Raw genomic sequence first — 15,493 nt, 5'->3', positions numbered from 1 at the left:
CACTCCTCCCAAGTTGTTTAATGAGACCTTTTTACAATAAGAAAATCAATAACTGGCCTCTTATTTTTTGAAGACTGGTAACCAAACTAGCTCCAGATTTTCAACTATTGTCATAACCCGAATGTATTTAAAACATTCAAACAAGATTTCAATTCTTAGGCTCAAGTTTTTCTCCACAAAACTGCTGTGAGATACGGTCACGCCTCTGGGTTTGTTCTGTTAGGGATCCAAAGGCAACTTCAGATTTCGTGATTCTGACAATTTCATAAGCAATGTCCCATTGCTCCCAGGGTTGTTTTTAAAGAAATACCCTGAATTGCATGCATTTCCATTTAATACTAATTGTTTTAAATGTATGCTGTTTCTCCTGAATTTTCAAACGTGTGCTTTCCGTAACTATGAAGTTTGCCCCAAAGGTTTTACTTTCTGCTTTGGGTTTATTATGCTTTTCTGAACCATCTTCAGCTACCTGCCGTCACACTTAAGAACAAGCACATACACAGCTAACGTGTGTGGAAACTGTTTTAACCTCACGCCTCTCAGGCTCTTTCAAAATCTGCTGACAAAGCAATAGAGCAGCCAGATTCCTGAAACTGGGGCTATTATCAACTTCACTTCCTACAATGTTTCAGTGGGTAAAGATTTACACATTTTAATAGACTGTGATGAACAAAATGAATGAATAGCAAGAAAAAACCCAGTTGACTAAACAAGTAGCTGAATAAGGGATTCAGACAGTAATACCATGATGACTTGCAGAGGAAACTGAGGGAATTTGCCAAAAGGAAGTACAAAGTGGTAATGACAGCAGCAGCAGAACGACCCCATATATGAGGCACAGGGACCCCTGCAAGCATCTAAGGGAAATGTGGAGGCTCTGGTTCAGTCACCCCAGCAGCCTGGGGCTCAGCACAGGACCGATAAATCACCCCATTAGCAGCTCAGCAAAGCAGTGCTCTTAGCAACTAAATTCCCAGAAAGCAGTGAACTGGCATTTCCCACCTGGGATATTCCTGCAGTCACTTGAAAGGGGCCTGTCTGACAGAGCTGAACTATCTTCTGCTGGGAGTGCTTTCGACCTTGAGCTCAAGGTCTGAAGAACTGTCTAGTCTGCAGAGTTACTATCTGAGGAATTCAAGCAGAGAACAGTAACACACAACCCACAAATAGGAAACATTCTTGGGATGTGTCGGCAAGCAAGACATTTGATAAAAGGGAAGAGAGGATTGCAGAAGACACCCCCAATTACAAAGAAATGAAGTACAGAACACTTCCCGAGGTGATAATAATGGAAAATAAAAATTGAAATGGTCCAGAAGAAAAACCTTTACAGCAGGTCACATGCACTCACGTGTGCCAAGAGCTGACTTTCAGTCACAATAATAGGAGAACTAGCTGCCATCATTGTAAGACGATTGTCTCCCACGGGGCTCTAGCTGAAAATAATCAATCTGACACCTAAGTTATGAAAGAAGAACAGATGAGTCTACAAATTACAGGCCTCCCAAGAACTGCCTAAATAATCATGAGGATAGTAATAATAATTAATAACAGACCCATGTTGTAAAAAAGCAGAGAACTTGTAAAATATTAAAATATTTAAAAATAGATAGCCACTTTTTCACTCTCCTTTGTTCTGTTTTCTTTTAAAAAATCATAGTAAATTTACTCTAGCACAAAACAGTCTTCTTTTTTTTAAATCTATACGGAAGGTGGCATCCTCTCTGCACCCGCCCAGCTAGGCGGCTTCAAAGCCCATCCTTCCTCCCCAGCCCCCTCCCTTCTTTTCCATGTTGTGCTTTGGTAAACTTTTCTCTGCCTGCGATGATGACTTTCAAAAGGAAACAGAAGGACACAATGGCAAGTCAAGGTCCCCACTACTAGGAACAGGTGCCACCCCACAAGTCCCATCCTGGTCCCTGGCCCAGTGACATGCCAGGCGTCAGCAGTGACTCACTCAGAAACGGAAGAGCTTGAGCACACAGCACCTGGATGGTCAGAGTCGGCCCAGGGACCTTTGCAGGGGGCTTATCTGGAGGCTATTAGGAACACAATGGCTGTTATTTTTAAAAAGCAGTTTATTTTAACCTATTCCACAAAATCAGAATCTGCAAAATATTCTAGATGCAGGCGGGCCCTTCAGCATCAGCTAGTGGAAATCTTCGTTTCGTGATGACTCGCAGCTCCTCTGGCAGCAGGCCTCACCCCTCCATTTCCTCCTCCTCCCCTCCATGCCTCTCCGTGGACGGCAGGTAGACCTCTCTGACCTGAACCAGCTGCCGCTTGGTTGCCCAGGCTGCCCGTGCTTAGAGACCCCTTAGCTCAGACCCCTCTCGGGAGACACCAGACAATCTCGCCCATTACTGAGCTGAGGAAATCGGAAGCAGCTTCTCCCCAGACAGCAACCCTGGGTTTACAGCCGGCCTCTGAATAATCTCTACGGACGAGAATAATCATAGTTATGATGCTGAGTGGTGTGTGTCTCCAGGTTTTTGTAACAATGTTAGTCCCTGCAACCTCTCTGCATAAGATTTAAGATTTGCCTATTACCACAATTTGTCTGGGTCTCTCCGTCTCGCCTAAGATGATGCTATTCTCATAATAAACAGAGACAGCTATCGATGCATGTAAGGTGCATTCTTCTGGCTGGGGCACCTCTGGGATAAACCCCCAAGTCAGCATTTTCTAAAAGACATCCAATACGTCATAGTAAAAGTTAAGTTAATGGGATTGTATACAATTAGTTAAAAAATACCAGACCCAGCAATCTGATCTGTTGAGCCACAGACCACATCCGCTTCTTTCAAACGCTCGGTTTCTGGGAGTCCATGCCATAGCCTGTGGGTTTGGGAAAGGTGTGCCTTCCTTCCTATATGGAAAACCACAGAACAACGGTGGTTTTCCGGGTTGATGCCCGAGGCAGAGAACAGCCCCATGCCTCTCCTTGTGAGGTGCGAGAAAGGAAGTTGAGTCCGGATGGTCAGATGGCAGAGTCCATTGTCACCCACCACGGGTGGTGGGCTCCAGTCAGTGTTGCCTTCACCATGATGCCCGAGGGGTCACGAAGCCCTCTCTCTCATCACTCTGTCCCCACGGCACCTGCAGTCCGCACCCCCCACCTTCCTGGCGATCACATGTAAGTGTGGCTTCTGTCTTCCCCCAAAATCCGATTTTGGTCCCCAGAAGGGCACAAGGTAGAGTGTATCTTGTGGATATTCCACAACCCAGAACACAGGGGTGATTCTGAGTGGACAAGAAACTGGCCTCTGGATTAATGAACAGGAGCTTAAGTGTCCCTTTTGCCTCTTATTCATGGGCACTTTGGGCAAATTATTAACCATCTTAAACTTTCTTCTCCTCGTCTATAAAATGGATACAATGGTAGAAGCGATTCATGGAGCAAAGCTTAGCAGAGTGCCTGGCACATGGTAAGCCCTCAGTAAATGTTAGCTCTCGTCAATAATCATGCATTTTGCCAGATGAAAACACTGTCATTGCTGAGTCTATCCCTCATCACAGCCTCCCCCCTCCCTTGGCAAGAGGTCTAGGTCACCTTCCTCCAGATGACCATCCTCAGCAGGGGTTGGCATCAGAATCTCCACCCAGGTGAGCTCCAACAGAGCTCACAGGAGTGTTTGGACATGGGGAGGGACAACAGAGTGGAGAGGGTCATGGGTATGAGTGGGCAAAATACTGATAGCGCTTCCACTGAAAACCTACAGCACTGCTCTGATAAATGTTTATATAGGAGGGACAGCAGACAACCTCAAGCCCATAAACAGGTCACGGAGTTGAGCGGCCCGAAACCAGGTAGGAAATCACCAGTACCTCCTGATGGCTTTAGGTGGCCCTGCATGGAGGGGGATCTGGCTGGCGAAAGCCAGGGTGTCGTGCAGGGCCTCGCTGACCTCCTGCAGCTCATCCAGGGACAGCCTGCCCAGCAGGGCGGCCAGGTCACAGCCCTGCCATGGGAGGACACGCTCTCGTGCTTCTATTTCCCTTCTCAGCTGTTGATCTTTTGCTTCCAGCACAGACATCCTCGCTTGGAGGGCTTCAATTTCTTTCTGTGGAAAATGGAGAGACCAGGTTTTATAAATGAGCTCTACTCTTGGCAGGCTGCTCTGCTGATGAGTCATTTCAACGAGAGTCAGCCATATGCACGAGGGCAGTAACGTTCCCCTTCAGAGGCCGGCAGGGTTTTGCTGAACTGGAAAAATCATGCCAGCTTTTTATTTCTGATAACTTGGCATAAAGAAAAACATGCCCTCCCACACATTAAATAACTGTGAGAGGTGAGCCAAGAATTTAAGTCACCAAGAACCCAGCAAAAATATAGACGACTTACCTCATTTCAGGTGATGAGCTAGAACATAGGGGAGCAAACATCGTGTACCTGAGATGTGAGCTAAGCAGGTAACACGAGCCACAGAGCAAACAGAAAAGCAATCAATCCCTGGTTGGTCAGACCCCAAACATAAAAATTTAGCACGTAGAAAAAGATTACAAATCATAGCTTCTTGAGTCCACAGGACTGAAGAACAATGAGATGTTGCAGACAGTGTTGTAGCGTCTAAAGTTCACAGGAGTATCAGACAAATCTCATTTCCACTAACACAGTAAACCAAAACCCGAAGACTCTTAGAGTATCGTCCAGTCTTAACCAGCAGGTAACTGAACACCCCCCATGTGCAGGTGTGTGCGGTGGTACAACAGATAACATCTTATTGCCCACAGGCTTCCGAATTCAAACGAGACTCTTACTTAACAGCCTTCCATGTTTCCTGCATTGGTTTCTGGCTGGTAAGAGTGCAGCTCTAAGCCTGGGCATCTCTGCATTGCCTGTCCACATTCTCTCAACCCCAAGGTCAGATCACCTACAGTTCTACCTCCAGACCCTACTTCCTGTAGGGGAGGGAGGGGCCAGAAACTACAGACGCTCCCCCTCCAAGATGTTCTAAGAAAATAACAGTATTATTGACATGTCTCCCAACTAACCTCCCTACTTCTACTTTTGACTTCTCACACACTTTTTTTTTTTTGTAAGTGTGGTAAAATATATGTAATATAAAGTTTACCACCTTAACCATTTTTACATGTTCAGTGGTATTAATTGCATTCATATTGTTGTGCAACCATGCCCACCATCTACCCACCGAACTCTTCTCATCTTGCAAAACAAACAGTCCCCATTAAACATTAACTCCCCGCCCCCCAGCCCCTGGCAACCACCCTTCTACTTTCTGTCCCTACGATTTTGACGACTCTAGATACTTCGTATAAGTGGAATCACACAGTATTTGTCATTTTGTGACTGGCTTATTTCACTCAACAAAATGTCCTCCAGGTTCATCCATGTTGTAGCCTATGTCAGAATTTCCTTCCTTCTTTTTTAAAGCTGATATTCTAATGTACGGATGGACCACATTTTGTTTATCCATCGATGGACACTTGGGCTGTTTTCACCTCGTGGCTATTGCGAATAATGCTGCTGTGAACATTCCTCTTTGAGTCCCTGCTTTGAATCCTTTGGGGCATAGACCCAGAAGTGGAACTGCTGGATCATGTGATAATTCTATTTTTAATTTTTTGAAGAACCACCACACAGTTTTCCATCGTGGCCCTAATCCCATTCTTCACACAGAAGTCAAAGTGATCCTTTTAAAGTGTGGTCAGATTACGTCATTTCACTGCTTATAGCCCTCCAATGGCATCCCATTCCAATCAGAGAAAAGCCCAAGTCCTTACAAAGGCCGCCAGGCCCAACATGGCCCATTTACCTCCAACCTTCTCTTCTCCGTTCTCCATGCGCTGCCGCCTGGCTGCACGTGGAACACACTGCTGCCTCCAGGTGGCTGTTACCTGTGCCGGAGATGCAGAGAGCCCCAGGGCCTGCTCCGTCTCCACCTCAAGCACTTGCTTCACCCTCACCTCTCACCGAGCAGACCCCACCCCCCTCACCTGGTTCTGTGCATGGCAGCTCTGCCACCTGCTACCTACTAGGTACATAACTGAGGCACGATGATGTTTGTCGTTCCTAGTCTCTCTCCCCATTCCCAACCCCTAGAACACCAACTCCACAGGCGTCCTAAGCATTTCAAACAGTACATGGCACATAGTAAGCACTCAATAAACTCCTGCTGAACAAACGAAGATCCACCTTCCCCCAGAGTCACGAACGTCCCCTTCAGACACTGAGTGCCCCGGGCTGAAATCACTTCCATGCACTCTGACGTGATCAGGAGTGTGCGGACCTTTAATTGGTGCATATTGTTCAAAACCAAACACCAGATCTCACATTCTCAGCTATCCAAACTTTGCGATGCTGCTCAGACAACATCTACGTGTTCGGTTTACTGGAGCATAGTTTCAAATTGGAATGACTTCTGCTTCCCTTTGCCCCCTGCTGTTGTAGGCACCTGGATGGGCAAACTTTGACAAGAATACCTTGTGTGAGGGGGTAGGGTTGGGGGGTCCATAGCTTGCGCAGGCCCCCACGAACTTCTCTGAGTTCATTCCACTACTTAGAGCCTAAGCGGGATTTGGACTCGGGTGTGAGTGAGCTGTGCTCTCTCCAGAAGTCATGTTGTCTCCAGTCCGTGTTTCCTCACTGCTCCCCATGCAGGCCTCAAGTTCTCCAGTCTCAAAGGACCCTGCCTCTAGGGCCCCGCCACCTCCCAGAGCTCCTGATGGCCTCCTGGCTTCAGCTCAGTGCTGCAGCTATTTTCTAACCCCTACTGATTCTTGGCCAATGTTCATCCACTGCTCTGGGCCAACCAGAGCTCCCACGTGATGGCTGCTGGTCATTCCCAGACACGCCTGCCTGGCCCGGTCCACACTTACAACTCTGCCTCCTAACAGCTGCTACTCCCAGTCCCACTTGATGGGACTTTCACAAAGGACTTACTTCTGCCTTCGAAATTAACTTTCTAAAGGTCAAAATCACAAGAGGTGACAAATCGGCCTGGCAGACAAGGAAAGCACATTCAAAGATAACAAAGAAAATGAACTCAGGCACAAACCTTGCTGAGCTTTCAACCCCTCGTGTGTGACGAGGCTCCTACAAGCCCTCCGTCTGTGCCCTTTGTCCTCGGGGGTGGACAGCAGAAGCTCTCATCACTACAGTCAGACAAAGCAAAGACCCACTAACTGCATTCGGTTTAAATGGATAAGAAACGTGCTGTCCTGATTCCTGAAAGTTCTTCACCAGCTTACCTGCAATTGCTGCTTCTCCTGAAGAAGCCAGTCCCATCTGCTGATGGACACACACAGGTCATCCTGAGCGCTGGGTGCCAACGTCTTTGGCTCCACTCTGAGCGGGGCTTGGGTGTCGTCATCGCCAGCCCTAAAAATAAGACAAACATATTGGTGCAGACATGGAGAAGCTGAAACCCTCACAGCTACAACTATGTTAAGAGAAGGAAATTTCACAAAGTGGCCCCCAGCTGTTGTTATCCTCAGAGGGTCACAGGGGTGACGTCCCTAATGTATGACTCTGCTTTAATCACCATCTGTTGGGGCTTCTGCTTGTCCGCAGAGCCAACTTACTATGATGGGACCTGCACTGTCCAGTTCCAGGGCCCTTCGCCACAGGGGGCTGTGTGTGCTGAGAGTACAAACATGCATCATATTTTAAAGGCTCAGTAAGAAAACAAAGAGTGCAAAATATCTCCTTAATGATTTTCTTTTTTTATGTTCCTTATCCAGAGCTGATCTTGACTCATAAGAGGTGTGACCGGTGTGCAGAGCCTGGAGTCAGAGCTCCTCAGATAGATTTTGTGCAAAGACTGTCAAAACAACTTAGAATCTGTTTGGCTCCTTCTCTGGCTCGTGCAGGAGTTGGCATGTTTGGTTGAAGCCATGCTGGTGAAACACGGTACAGGCTGGAGCCCAGCGCTGGTGAGCTGCTTCCCAGGAGAGCTGCTTCGCAGGTATTCAGCACCCAAGGATGACAAATTCACCCTCAAGTATTCAATTCCTAACTCAATGCAGCGGGACAGCAAAAAACTTAACCCGAAGCAAAACTATGTCAAGCTATTCAAGGAAACTATGTCTCAGAAAGCTCCGTAACTAAAACTATAAGGCAAAAAGCAAGATGGGGAAAATACTGACACATACGTAACAAAAAAAGGGGGGAAATATTGCTAATTTCAAGGCTTCTAGCAAGTCAGTAAGAAAGAGATGAGCACATCTCTTTACAGCTATCAAAAATTCAAAAAAGGAATTACAAAGGGTTAATCTGTAACACTTTTTTATCATCAAAAATGGTTTTAACTGCCAATTCAAGCAACATAAAACATCCTTTTTCACCCAAAACACTCGCCAAAGTTTTCATAAAGCATAAAGCTCGGTGATCACAGGGAATAATACTTAGACTTACAACATAGTACAACGTTTGATCCCATATTCGCACTTCTAAGAATTCACTGCATGTAAAGACTCATAGACTGCACAACAATCAGCTACAAAAATCCCACGTTTGTCTTAACAGCCAAAACCTGAGAACACTGCAGCTGTGGCCCCGAACGAGGACGGGGGCCACCATGGGCACAGCCAGCACCCTGGGTCACCACCACAGGGGCTACGGCTGCATGGATCACGCTCACCGTATGTCGCTAGTTTTAAAGCAGGTTTTATGGTGATGTTATGTTATGAACTCACTCTTACAAAAACAACACGTGTGTAAAGTAGAAGACAGGCAAATATCCACCAAAATGCTATCAGTTCTTATCTCTGGGTGGTGGGATGACTTCTTTTGGCCAATCCTTTGTTTTCGAAGTTTTCTATAGTGAGCATGTACTTTTTTTTATAACTGTAATAGAAATGTTTTCTACCACAGCCACTAAGTAGCTGCACTATTTCCTTAAAGGTTTTAACATAGCCAACCTACTGTAGCCCTTGGACAAAACAGACATGTCTGTGTGTGAAATAAATCCCATCCACAAGCTATTGATCAAGGGCATTTCTCTGTACACAAGCAGGCGTCTAGAGCTTCCGACAGTGTCGGGCATGAACTCAACCTGTCCCCTGCTGCCCCAGACTTCCCGCCACACAGCCAGACCCCAGCTGCCACCCACGGCATGACCTCAGGGCCCATCAGGCAGAAGCATCTTCTAGTTTGTCCACCCACAGGGTCACAGCACTTCCACATTTCTTAGAAAGAAAATGAGTAACTGACCCTAATATGTGCTGTGCTCTGTTCATCTCCTTTCACCCTGACCCCTTTCAAGCTTTCATTCATTCACTCATTCATTCATTCAGAAAAACGAAAAACATGACTAAGGCCACCTACTACGTAGCATGGACTGTGCTTGGGTCCCAGGGACATGGCTGTAAGCAGACCTGGGTCCTGCACAGGGCAGAGAGACAAACACACCAACAGGAAAACGCAAGGCACTGGATAAATGCTCAGCCAGCAACGTGGCACCCGCTCTGCAGGGAAGTAGCCCCCATATTTTTAGAAAGGATGGTTGGGAATACGTCACTCGGCTTTCCTAAGTCAGAGCAGCAGCTACGGGAAAGAAAGCCTGGCTTTCGTTCCTGGGTTTCTCTGAATCAGCTTGAAAAGCACTTACTTACTATAACATACCATGCAAATTAGAAATTTATTTTAAGGCCTGTCACTCTGTTTCATGTGCTTAACGGCGAATAATACTAATAGCAATAACAAATTTTAAACTGACAATAGTAAAATAAACTAGTATGAATTGAAATTTACTATACACCAGACACTGTCATTTTCATCGCACTCACTTCTCCTTCCAAACCTAAAGGGAAGATACTATTACTACAGTATTGTCAGCAAGGACACTGGCTGGGAAATTAAGGGACTTGCTCCCGGTCACCCCGAGAGCAAGAAGCGCAGTCAGACGTGCGTGCGGCTGGTCCCACGTCCCAGCTCTTCCCGGACACCACATGCTCTCAGCAAGATGAGAACGTGTTTCCTCCCAGCTTCTTGCCATGTGCCACCCACACCCACTGATTAAGTCCCTTGCTCCACAGGGGCAGCAGAGAAGACAGGGAGGGCTCAGCACACACAGGCAGACGACCGCGGCTCAAGCCGCAATTCCTCCTTCTCTGCCTGTGTGTCCTTGGCCTACCTAACCTCTCTGAACCTTACCCTCCGGTTTTCAAAACGAGCATGAGGATGAGAATGACGGCTCCCTGTACGACTGACCACAGAGATCAAGTTTACTCAACAGGCACCGCTGAGCACCCACTGTGTGCAGGCCCCTCCGTCCACAGGGAGCTGTTTACTGTCCCTCGCGTCTCGTGTCTGCACCAGGAAAACGAACGCCGTGCTCACGTTCAGTGGATACTCCTCCACAGGGCCATACCGTACAGGAGGAGTGAGAGGGAATGTTTCTGAGGCTCTTTGCACGGCTCAGAACAGGACATCTCTGGAACGGAACCCTCACCAGCCGCTGACATCGCGGGAGTGGGACGCGCTTCCTCTTCCGGGCCGCCAAGCCTCGGCCTGTTCACACAGCCACTGCTCTAGACTGACCCACCTCTGGTTGTCTCCAGCGCCCAGCACTGAGCAGGGGCTCAGCAAATGTTTATTGAATGATTTAATGAGTCTGTGGCCTAGAAAATCCAGAAGTTGTTTATATTCAGCTTTCTATTGCATTAGATCGCTTCTTTGCATTAATTCATTTCCCAATTTGCACGGCTTATGCAAATATTCAGTTTCCTGAATTTCCTAACCAGATACCATCTGGGTCGGGATGGGAGCTATTGAAGGAAATCAACACAGAATTAAAAATTAGCTACGAGGAGCTACAGGTGGGCAACTGGGAATTCCCCCCATTATGGTTAATCACATTCATTATTTAATCCATAAGAAAAGCCCCTGTGATTCACCAAAACTCCTCTCTCCAATCTCTCAGACTCCCTGTATAGAAAGCCATCCACAGTCGCTGAGCGGTGGCCCCAGGACACACAGCAGCTCAGTAACGAAGCAAGGGACAGGCTTCCATGTTTCAAACCCCCAGTCCTCCGAGCCCTGCTGACAAAGTTGTCCCCATTATATTTAATGCTTCTCAGTGTGTAGTCTCCAGTGTCAGCTGGGGTAAACTGATCAGGGTGTAAAATGAGCACGACGCTCAGGGGCGAGAATTAAAAACAGGAGGTTGGATGCTGGAGCAGCTCTTGGTGCCAATGGGGACTCAGGGTGTCTCGGGCCCCGTGGTCCAACATGAAGTGTCACACAGGCCCCCATCTGGGGCTGCCCAGTGCTAGGAAATCCCAGCCTTTCTAATTTTGTCTTTTCCACCAATCATTTAAAGAAGGATAAAACCCATTTCTGAAATAAGATTCTACACCCCCTGAAAATGGTTGAGCCCCAAATTGCACAGAACACTATTCATTCCAGTGAGAGCACTCACCATGTGACTTCTGTGAGTTCAGTGATATTGAGAAAAGAGTGAAACACCATCTGGGCATCAGCGTTTCCTGAGCCAGCTGGTTCATGAGTCTGCACCCATGATGAACGCACATCGCCATCTCCTCCCCAGCCAACGCCCAGGTCCCCAGTGCCCGTCCCTTTCTCAGAGGGCCGCCTTCGGAAGCATCTGCGGCAGGGCAATGGGGAGGCCAGACACCCCACTGCCAGGTCATCTGTGCAGAAAGGCTCACAGCAACTGCTGTGATTCACACAGTTGTATGTATAACAGCAAGGGTCCCTTTCCCAGACAGGAATGCCAGTCTTCATTGTGGCAGAAAAACTGATGTTTTGTGCCACAGCTGGAATCGTAGAGCTGTAGTCAAGAGAAGGACCCAAATTATCAAGGCAATGCTCGCACATCACAGTCAGGAAAACCTCAGTTGACACGACTGTTTCTGGCAAAAAGAGCTGAAAGTGGCCCTCTGAACACCTCTGCTAATCACTCCCTACTGATGACCATTCCATCCAGTTTAAGTCATAGGACTTCCCTGTCCTGTCTCTCCGTCTTTGGGAAGATGGTGGTGAAGAAGCAGTTTGTGCCAGTCCCGTAATCACTGAAGTTGCTTCAAATCTAGAGCTAGCTCCCTCCTCCAACAAAGTGCCATAACAAACAGTGTCACAAATTACAGAGGCCATTCTGATAACACAAGCGAATACTGTAAAATTGCCAGGCAGGATACAGGTTGCTTTATAGCTCTTCCTTTGTATGTGTGATTTGGGTCTACAAAGCAAGGAGAGTGCAATAGAGGTCACATTCCTTAGGACACTGAACATCATCGCTTCCTACAATCTTAACCCACGCACAGAAGTGACTACTGTGCAAGAGGAGCGCATGGATATTTATGTGGGTTTATAGTCGCCGTGCCCAACGCAACTAGCTTCAGGACAGACTTCCATTGAATTTGAGCAAAGAGGACGACTTAGAAGACCTCCGGAAGCTTCTATTCCTAATCTACTGATTCGAAAACAAGTTCTGAGGCATCCCCTTCACTTCACCTTCACTTTCCCCTAAATTTTTCCTCCTCCCTCTCTTCTCGAGGCGATGACAGGTGACAGCAGTGGGTGTTCTGGGAGCGGGACTCAGGCCTCGCTAGTGCCCATTTGGCCCTCAGCTCAAGCTCTGACTCAGAAACATATCCTGTTATGCTGGTAGTAACAACCATCTTTATGCAATAAGCACGGGGCTGTGTCATTTTATATCTCTGGTAAAACATGTCTGGAACACTTACTTCTAGTCCTCTGCAGTGTCTCTTCATGCCAATCTGAGAACTTGGAGGAGCTGACTGTCACTCACTGAATCCTATGGGGTGATGGTCACGACATGACAATTAAATGACAGAAAGAATCACATGTGTTAAAGGGAACAGAGGAAGAACAACTCAGTCCAGACTCATCACGAGCCACCCAGCATTCCTCTCTTCTGTTCGCATCGGGCTGGAAGGATCTAACAGGAAGTACCTGGGCAGGCAAACCAGAGCTCTGCCTGCAAAGCCCCACTGGAAAACCACTGCATACCTTTGTTTTAAACTCTGTTATATTTTGCTTACTTACGCATATGTTTTAAGGTGTCCATTGGGAAAAGGCCTTTGATAAAGGACATTTTGCACACACAATTCAGGTTGTAAATATGACCGGTTTCCACATACATACTCGTATTATATTAGCGAAGGTCCAATGGGAAAACACAGAGGATGTATAGTTGGAGAAATGAGAAGTATACATGTGTGTAAAAGCAAGCCAAACTCTCCTCTTAGGAGAAAGGAAAAACTCGCTTTCTTTTGACTGGAGCAAGGACAGGTGTCTCTCTGTTTTTTTCTGGTCACTGCTGTGACAGGACATGGAGGTGGAATCTTCTGGTTGCTCCAGAATTAGAAGCTGAAGCTGAAGGACACAGGCCTAACTGTCCCCCACTCTAAATCTGTACAGTGTTGGTACGGTGCCCCACGTCAGGGACTTCCAAGCTATGCCACCACAATCAACTGCCACTCTCAAGGCATACCTACTGGCCGTGCAGGAAAGGAGTCTCCGTGAGAGATGCTTTTCCTGCCCCTCCACACAGCCCCACATGGGGGCAAAGAGGGAGTATCGTCCACTCAAACCAAATGAAAACCAGAAAACCCACTAGACTCACTCATAAAGACGGGGAGTGCCCTGCCTCAGGCTGGTTGTCTTAGGAACAGAGTCTGAGACAAGGATCTGTGGTTGGGCTGTTATTTGGAGAAGTGGTTCCCACAAAACAAGAGTGAGGGAGCGAGAAGGAGGAAAGGTCAATAAACGGTGCGTTATTGAGCTGATCACCACATGGGCACCTGGGGTCAATCCCACTGGAAACCTCTGGATAAAGGAACTGGAGAGCATGGAGGGCGGAGACAGGTTGGAACGGGGTGGCCTGAACACCCACCTTTCACTGTGGCAAAGATACGTGATCTTCCCGTGAGTCAAGTGGCCGTCACAAAGTTATCCTCATGACACGTGTGCCTTTCAGTAAGGGGACCCCACAGGAAGAGGCTGTGACGTGTGAAAAGTGGTGGCTGCCCAGGTGGGATGGAGGAGGCTGCATTCACCTCAAGGTCTGGGTAGTGCCTACTGGGGAACCCACACCAGTGTCACAAGAGGGAGAGTGTGTCAACACCTCTGACAAGGGGATCCCAGCCCCCCGGGGAGCCCTGGAGGCCACTATGACCAACAAGAAGAGGATTACAGACACTAGATAGGAAAAGCTTTGAACTGGGCTGATGGGTGAATTAGCAACTGAAAACGACCCACACGTTTCTGTTATCTGCCCAAGATATCAAAACGAAATGGGAAAGACGTCTTCAGCAGCCAAGGAAACCTGAAGTAAAACCAGGCTGTGTCTGTACCCCACTGAGCAAGGACCCCAGGGACCCAGGATATTACTGAGCTGTGTAGAACAGGATGCCATGCCATCTGAGTGCCCATATCTGCTATGGAAAGAGCCAGTTAACCCACGAAGGCAGAGGCTGAAACCCTCTGGGCTGCTGGAAGGACCCAAACAAACTGAGGGTGACTCGGGTGGCATTCTACACAAGGCTCAGAGAACTAACCGGTGCTGTTTTAAAAAGTTGAATTAAACCAGGGTTATTATGGACAAAGTGACAGTTAAAAAAAAAAAAAAAAGGAGTACCTACTGGTCCTTGGGTGTTTCCATCTCCTTAAAACTTATTCTAAGCCAATTTCCTTACCCTGAGATCCAAAGACCCCCTGAAGGGTGAGCACATCTGTGTGTGTCCTGAGTCAGCACGCAGCCACCTGCACGCTTGTAGGCGTGTGGTTGATGATGGAAGAAGGCTATAGCTTTCACCAGATTCGCAAAGAAATACTTGATTCCAAAAGGTCAGGAGGCACTTGTTTGTGTTATTAATTAGTACTGAAATTTACCACATTGACACAACCAGTCTATTTCTACGGAAAAAGTACAGCTCACTGGAAAGCGTTCTATTTCCCCTGACTCTGAGGAGCCCCTGGCCGGGGAGAAACCTTTCTGTCCAGCTCTGGGCTCCCTGAGCTCCAGCTTGGCAGTGTGCCCCCCTGGTGGCCACGGTGAGAACTGTAGCCACAGCCTCCGGTTTAGGGGAGCCTGTGTGTCCAGACAATCCTGAGAATGACAAAAATCACAGGCTGGAGGGACAGCTGGCACGTTGAAAGCCAACTTTTAAAAAATTAACAGCTATGTAATTGTGTTAATAGGCACTAGAAAAATGTAGGAAAAAAGTTGATTTTTAGTCATTTTCTAATTGTGTTAATAACAGAACAGGTGGATTTGGCAAAAGAAAAGCCAAGGTAATACCTAAATAACTGGAGTTTGGAAAACGGTGATCTAATTCAAGTCTCATTTTCTGATGCAGGGAGTAAAGTGTGCAAAAGCTAAGTTTAATACATAGTTTTAAAAGATAGTCAAATTTTAGGCTAAAAAGACAGTAAACAGTAATAGATCAGGCAGATGTTGGAGAGACAGCTCAATCGTAGGTTGGCGCTCTGGAGAGAAATCGGGGTAAACACAAATTTGAGGGAAATGAGTACATCAATGAT

The 15,493-nt window shown here is 47.3% G+C and overlaps 1 protein-coding gene across 3 annotated transcripts in view; it reads right to left on the bottom strand.

Moving 5' to 3' along the window:
• DISC1 (DISC1 scaffold protein) overlaps window positions 1-15,493 on the bottom strand; it is a 309,809-nt gene that overhangs the window by 200,141 nt on the left and 94,175 nt on the right. For all 3 annotated transcript variants that reach the window (XR_012490698.2, XM_074316477.2, XM_074316478.2), the window contains exons 5-6: window positions 7,213-7,342; window positions 3,829-4,064 (exon numbers count right to left, since the gene is read on the bottom strand). Coding sequence is in view for 2 of the 3 variants with exons in the window: in XM_074316477.2 (XP_074172578.1) it covers window positions 3,829-4,064; window positions 7,213-7,342 (366 nt within the window). In the remaining variant the exon portion in view is untranslated. The remainder of the gene's footprint in view (window positions 1-3,828; window positions 4,065-7,212; window positions 7,343-15,493) is intronic.

This window comes from Rhinolophus sinicus, chromosome 6 (assembly GCF_057876585.1).
Source record: "Rhinolophus sinicus isolate RSI-liver-muscle chromosome 6, RSI-T2T, whole genome shotgun sequence".
In the NCBI taxonomy this organism is placed as follows: domain Eukaryota; kingdom Metazoa; phylum Chordata; class Mammalia; order Chiroptera; family Rhinolophidae; genus Rhinolophus; species Rhinolophus sinicus.
Note: the sequence above shows the minus strand (reverse complement) of the source record. Positions and strands in the feature narration are given on the sequence as shown.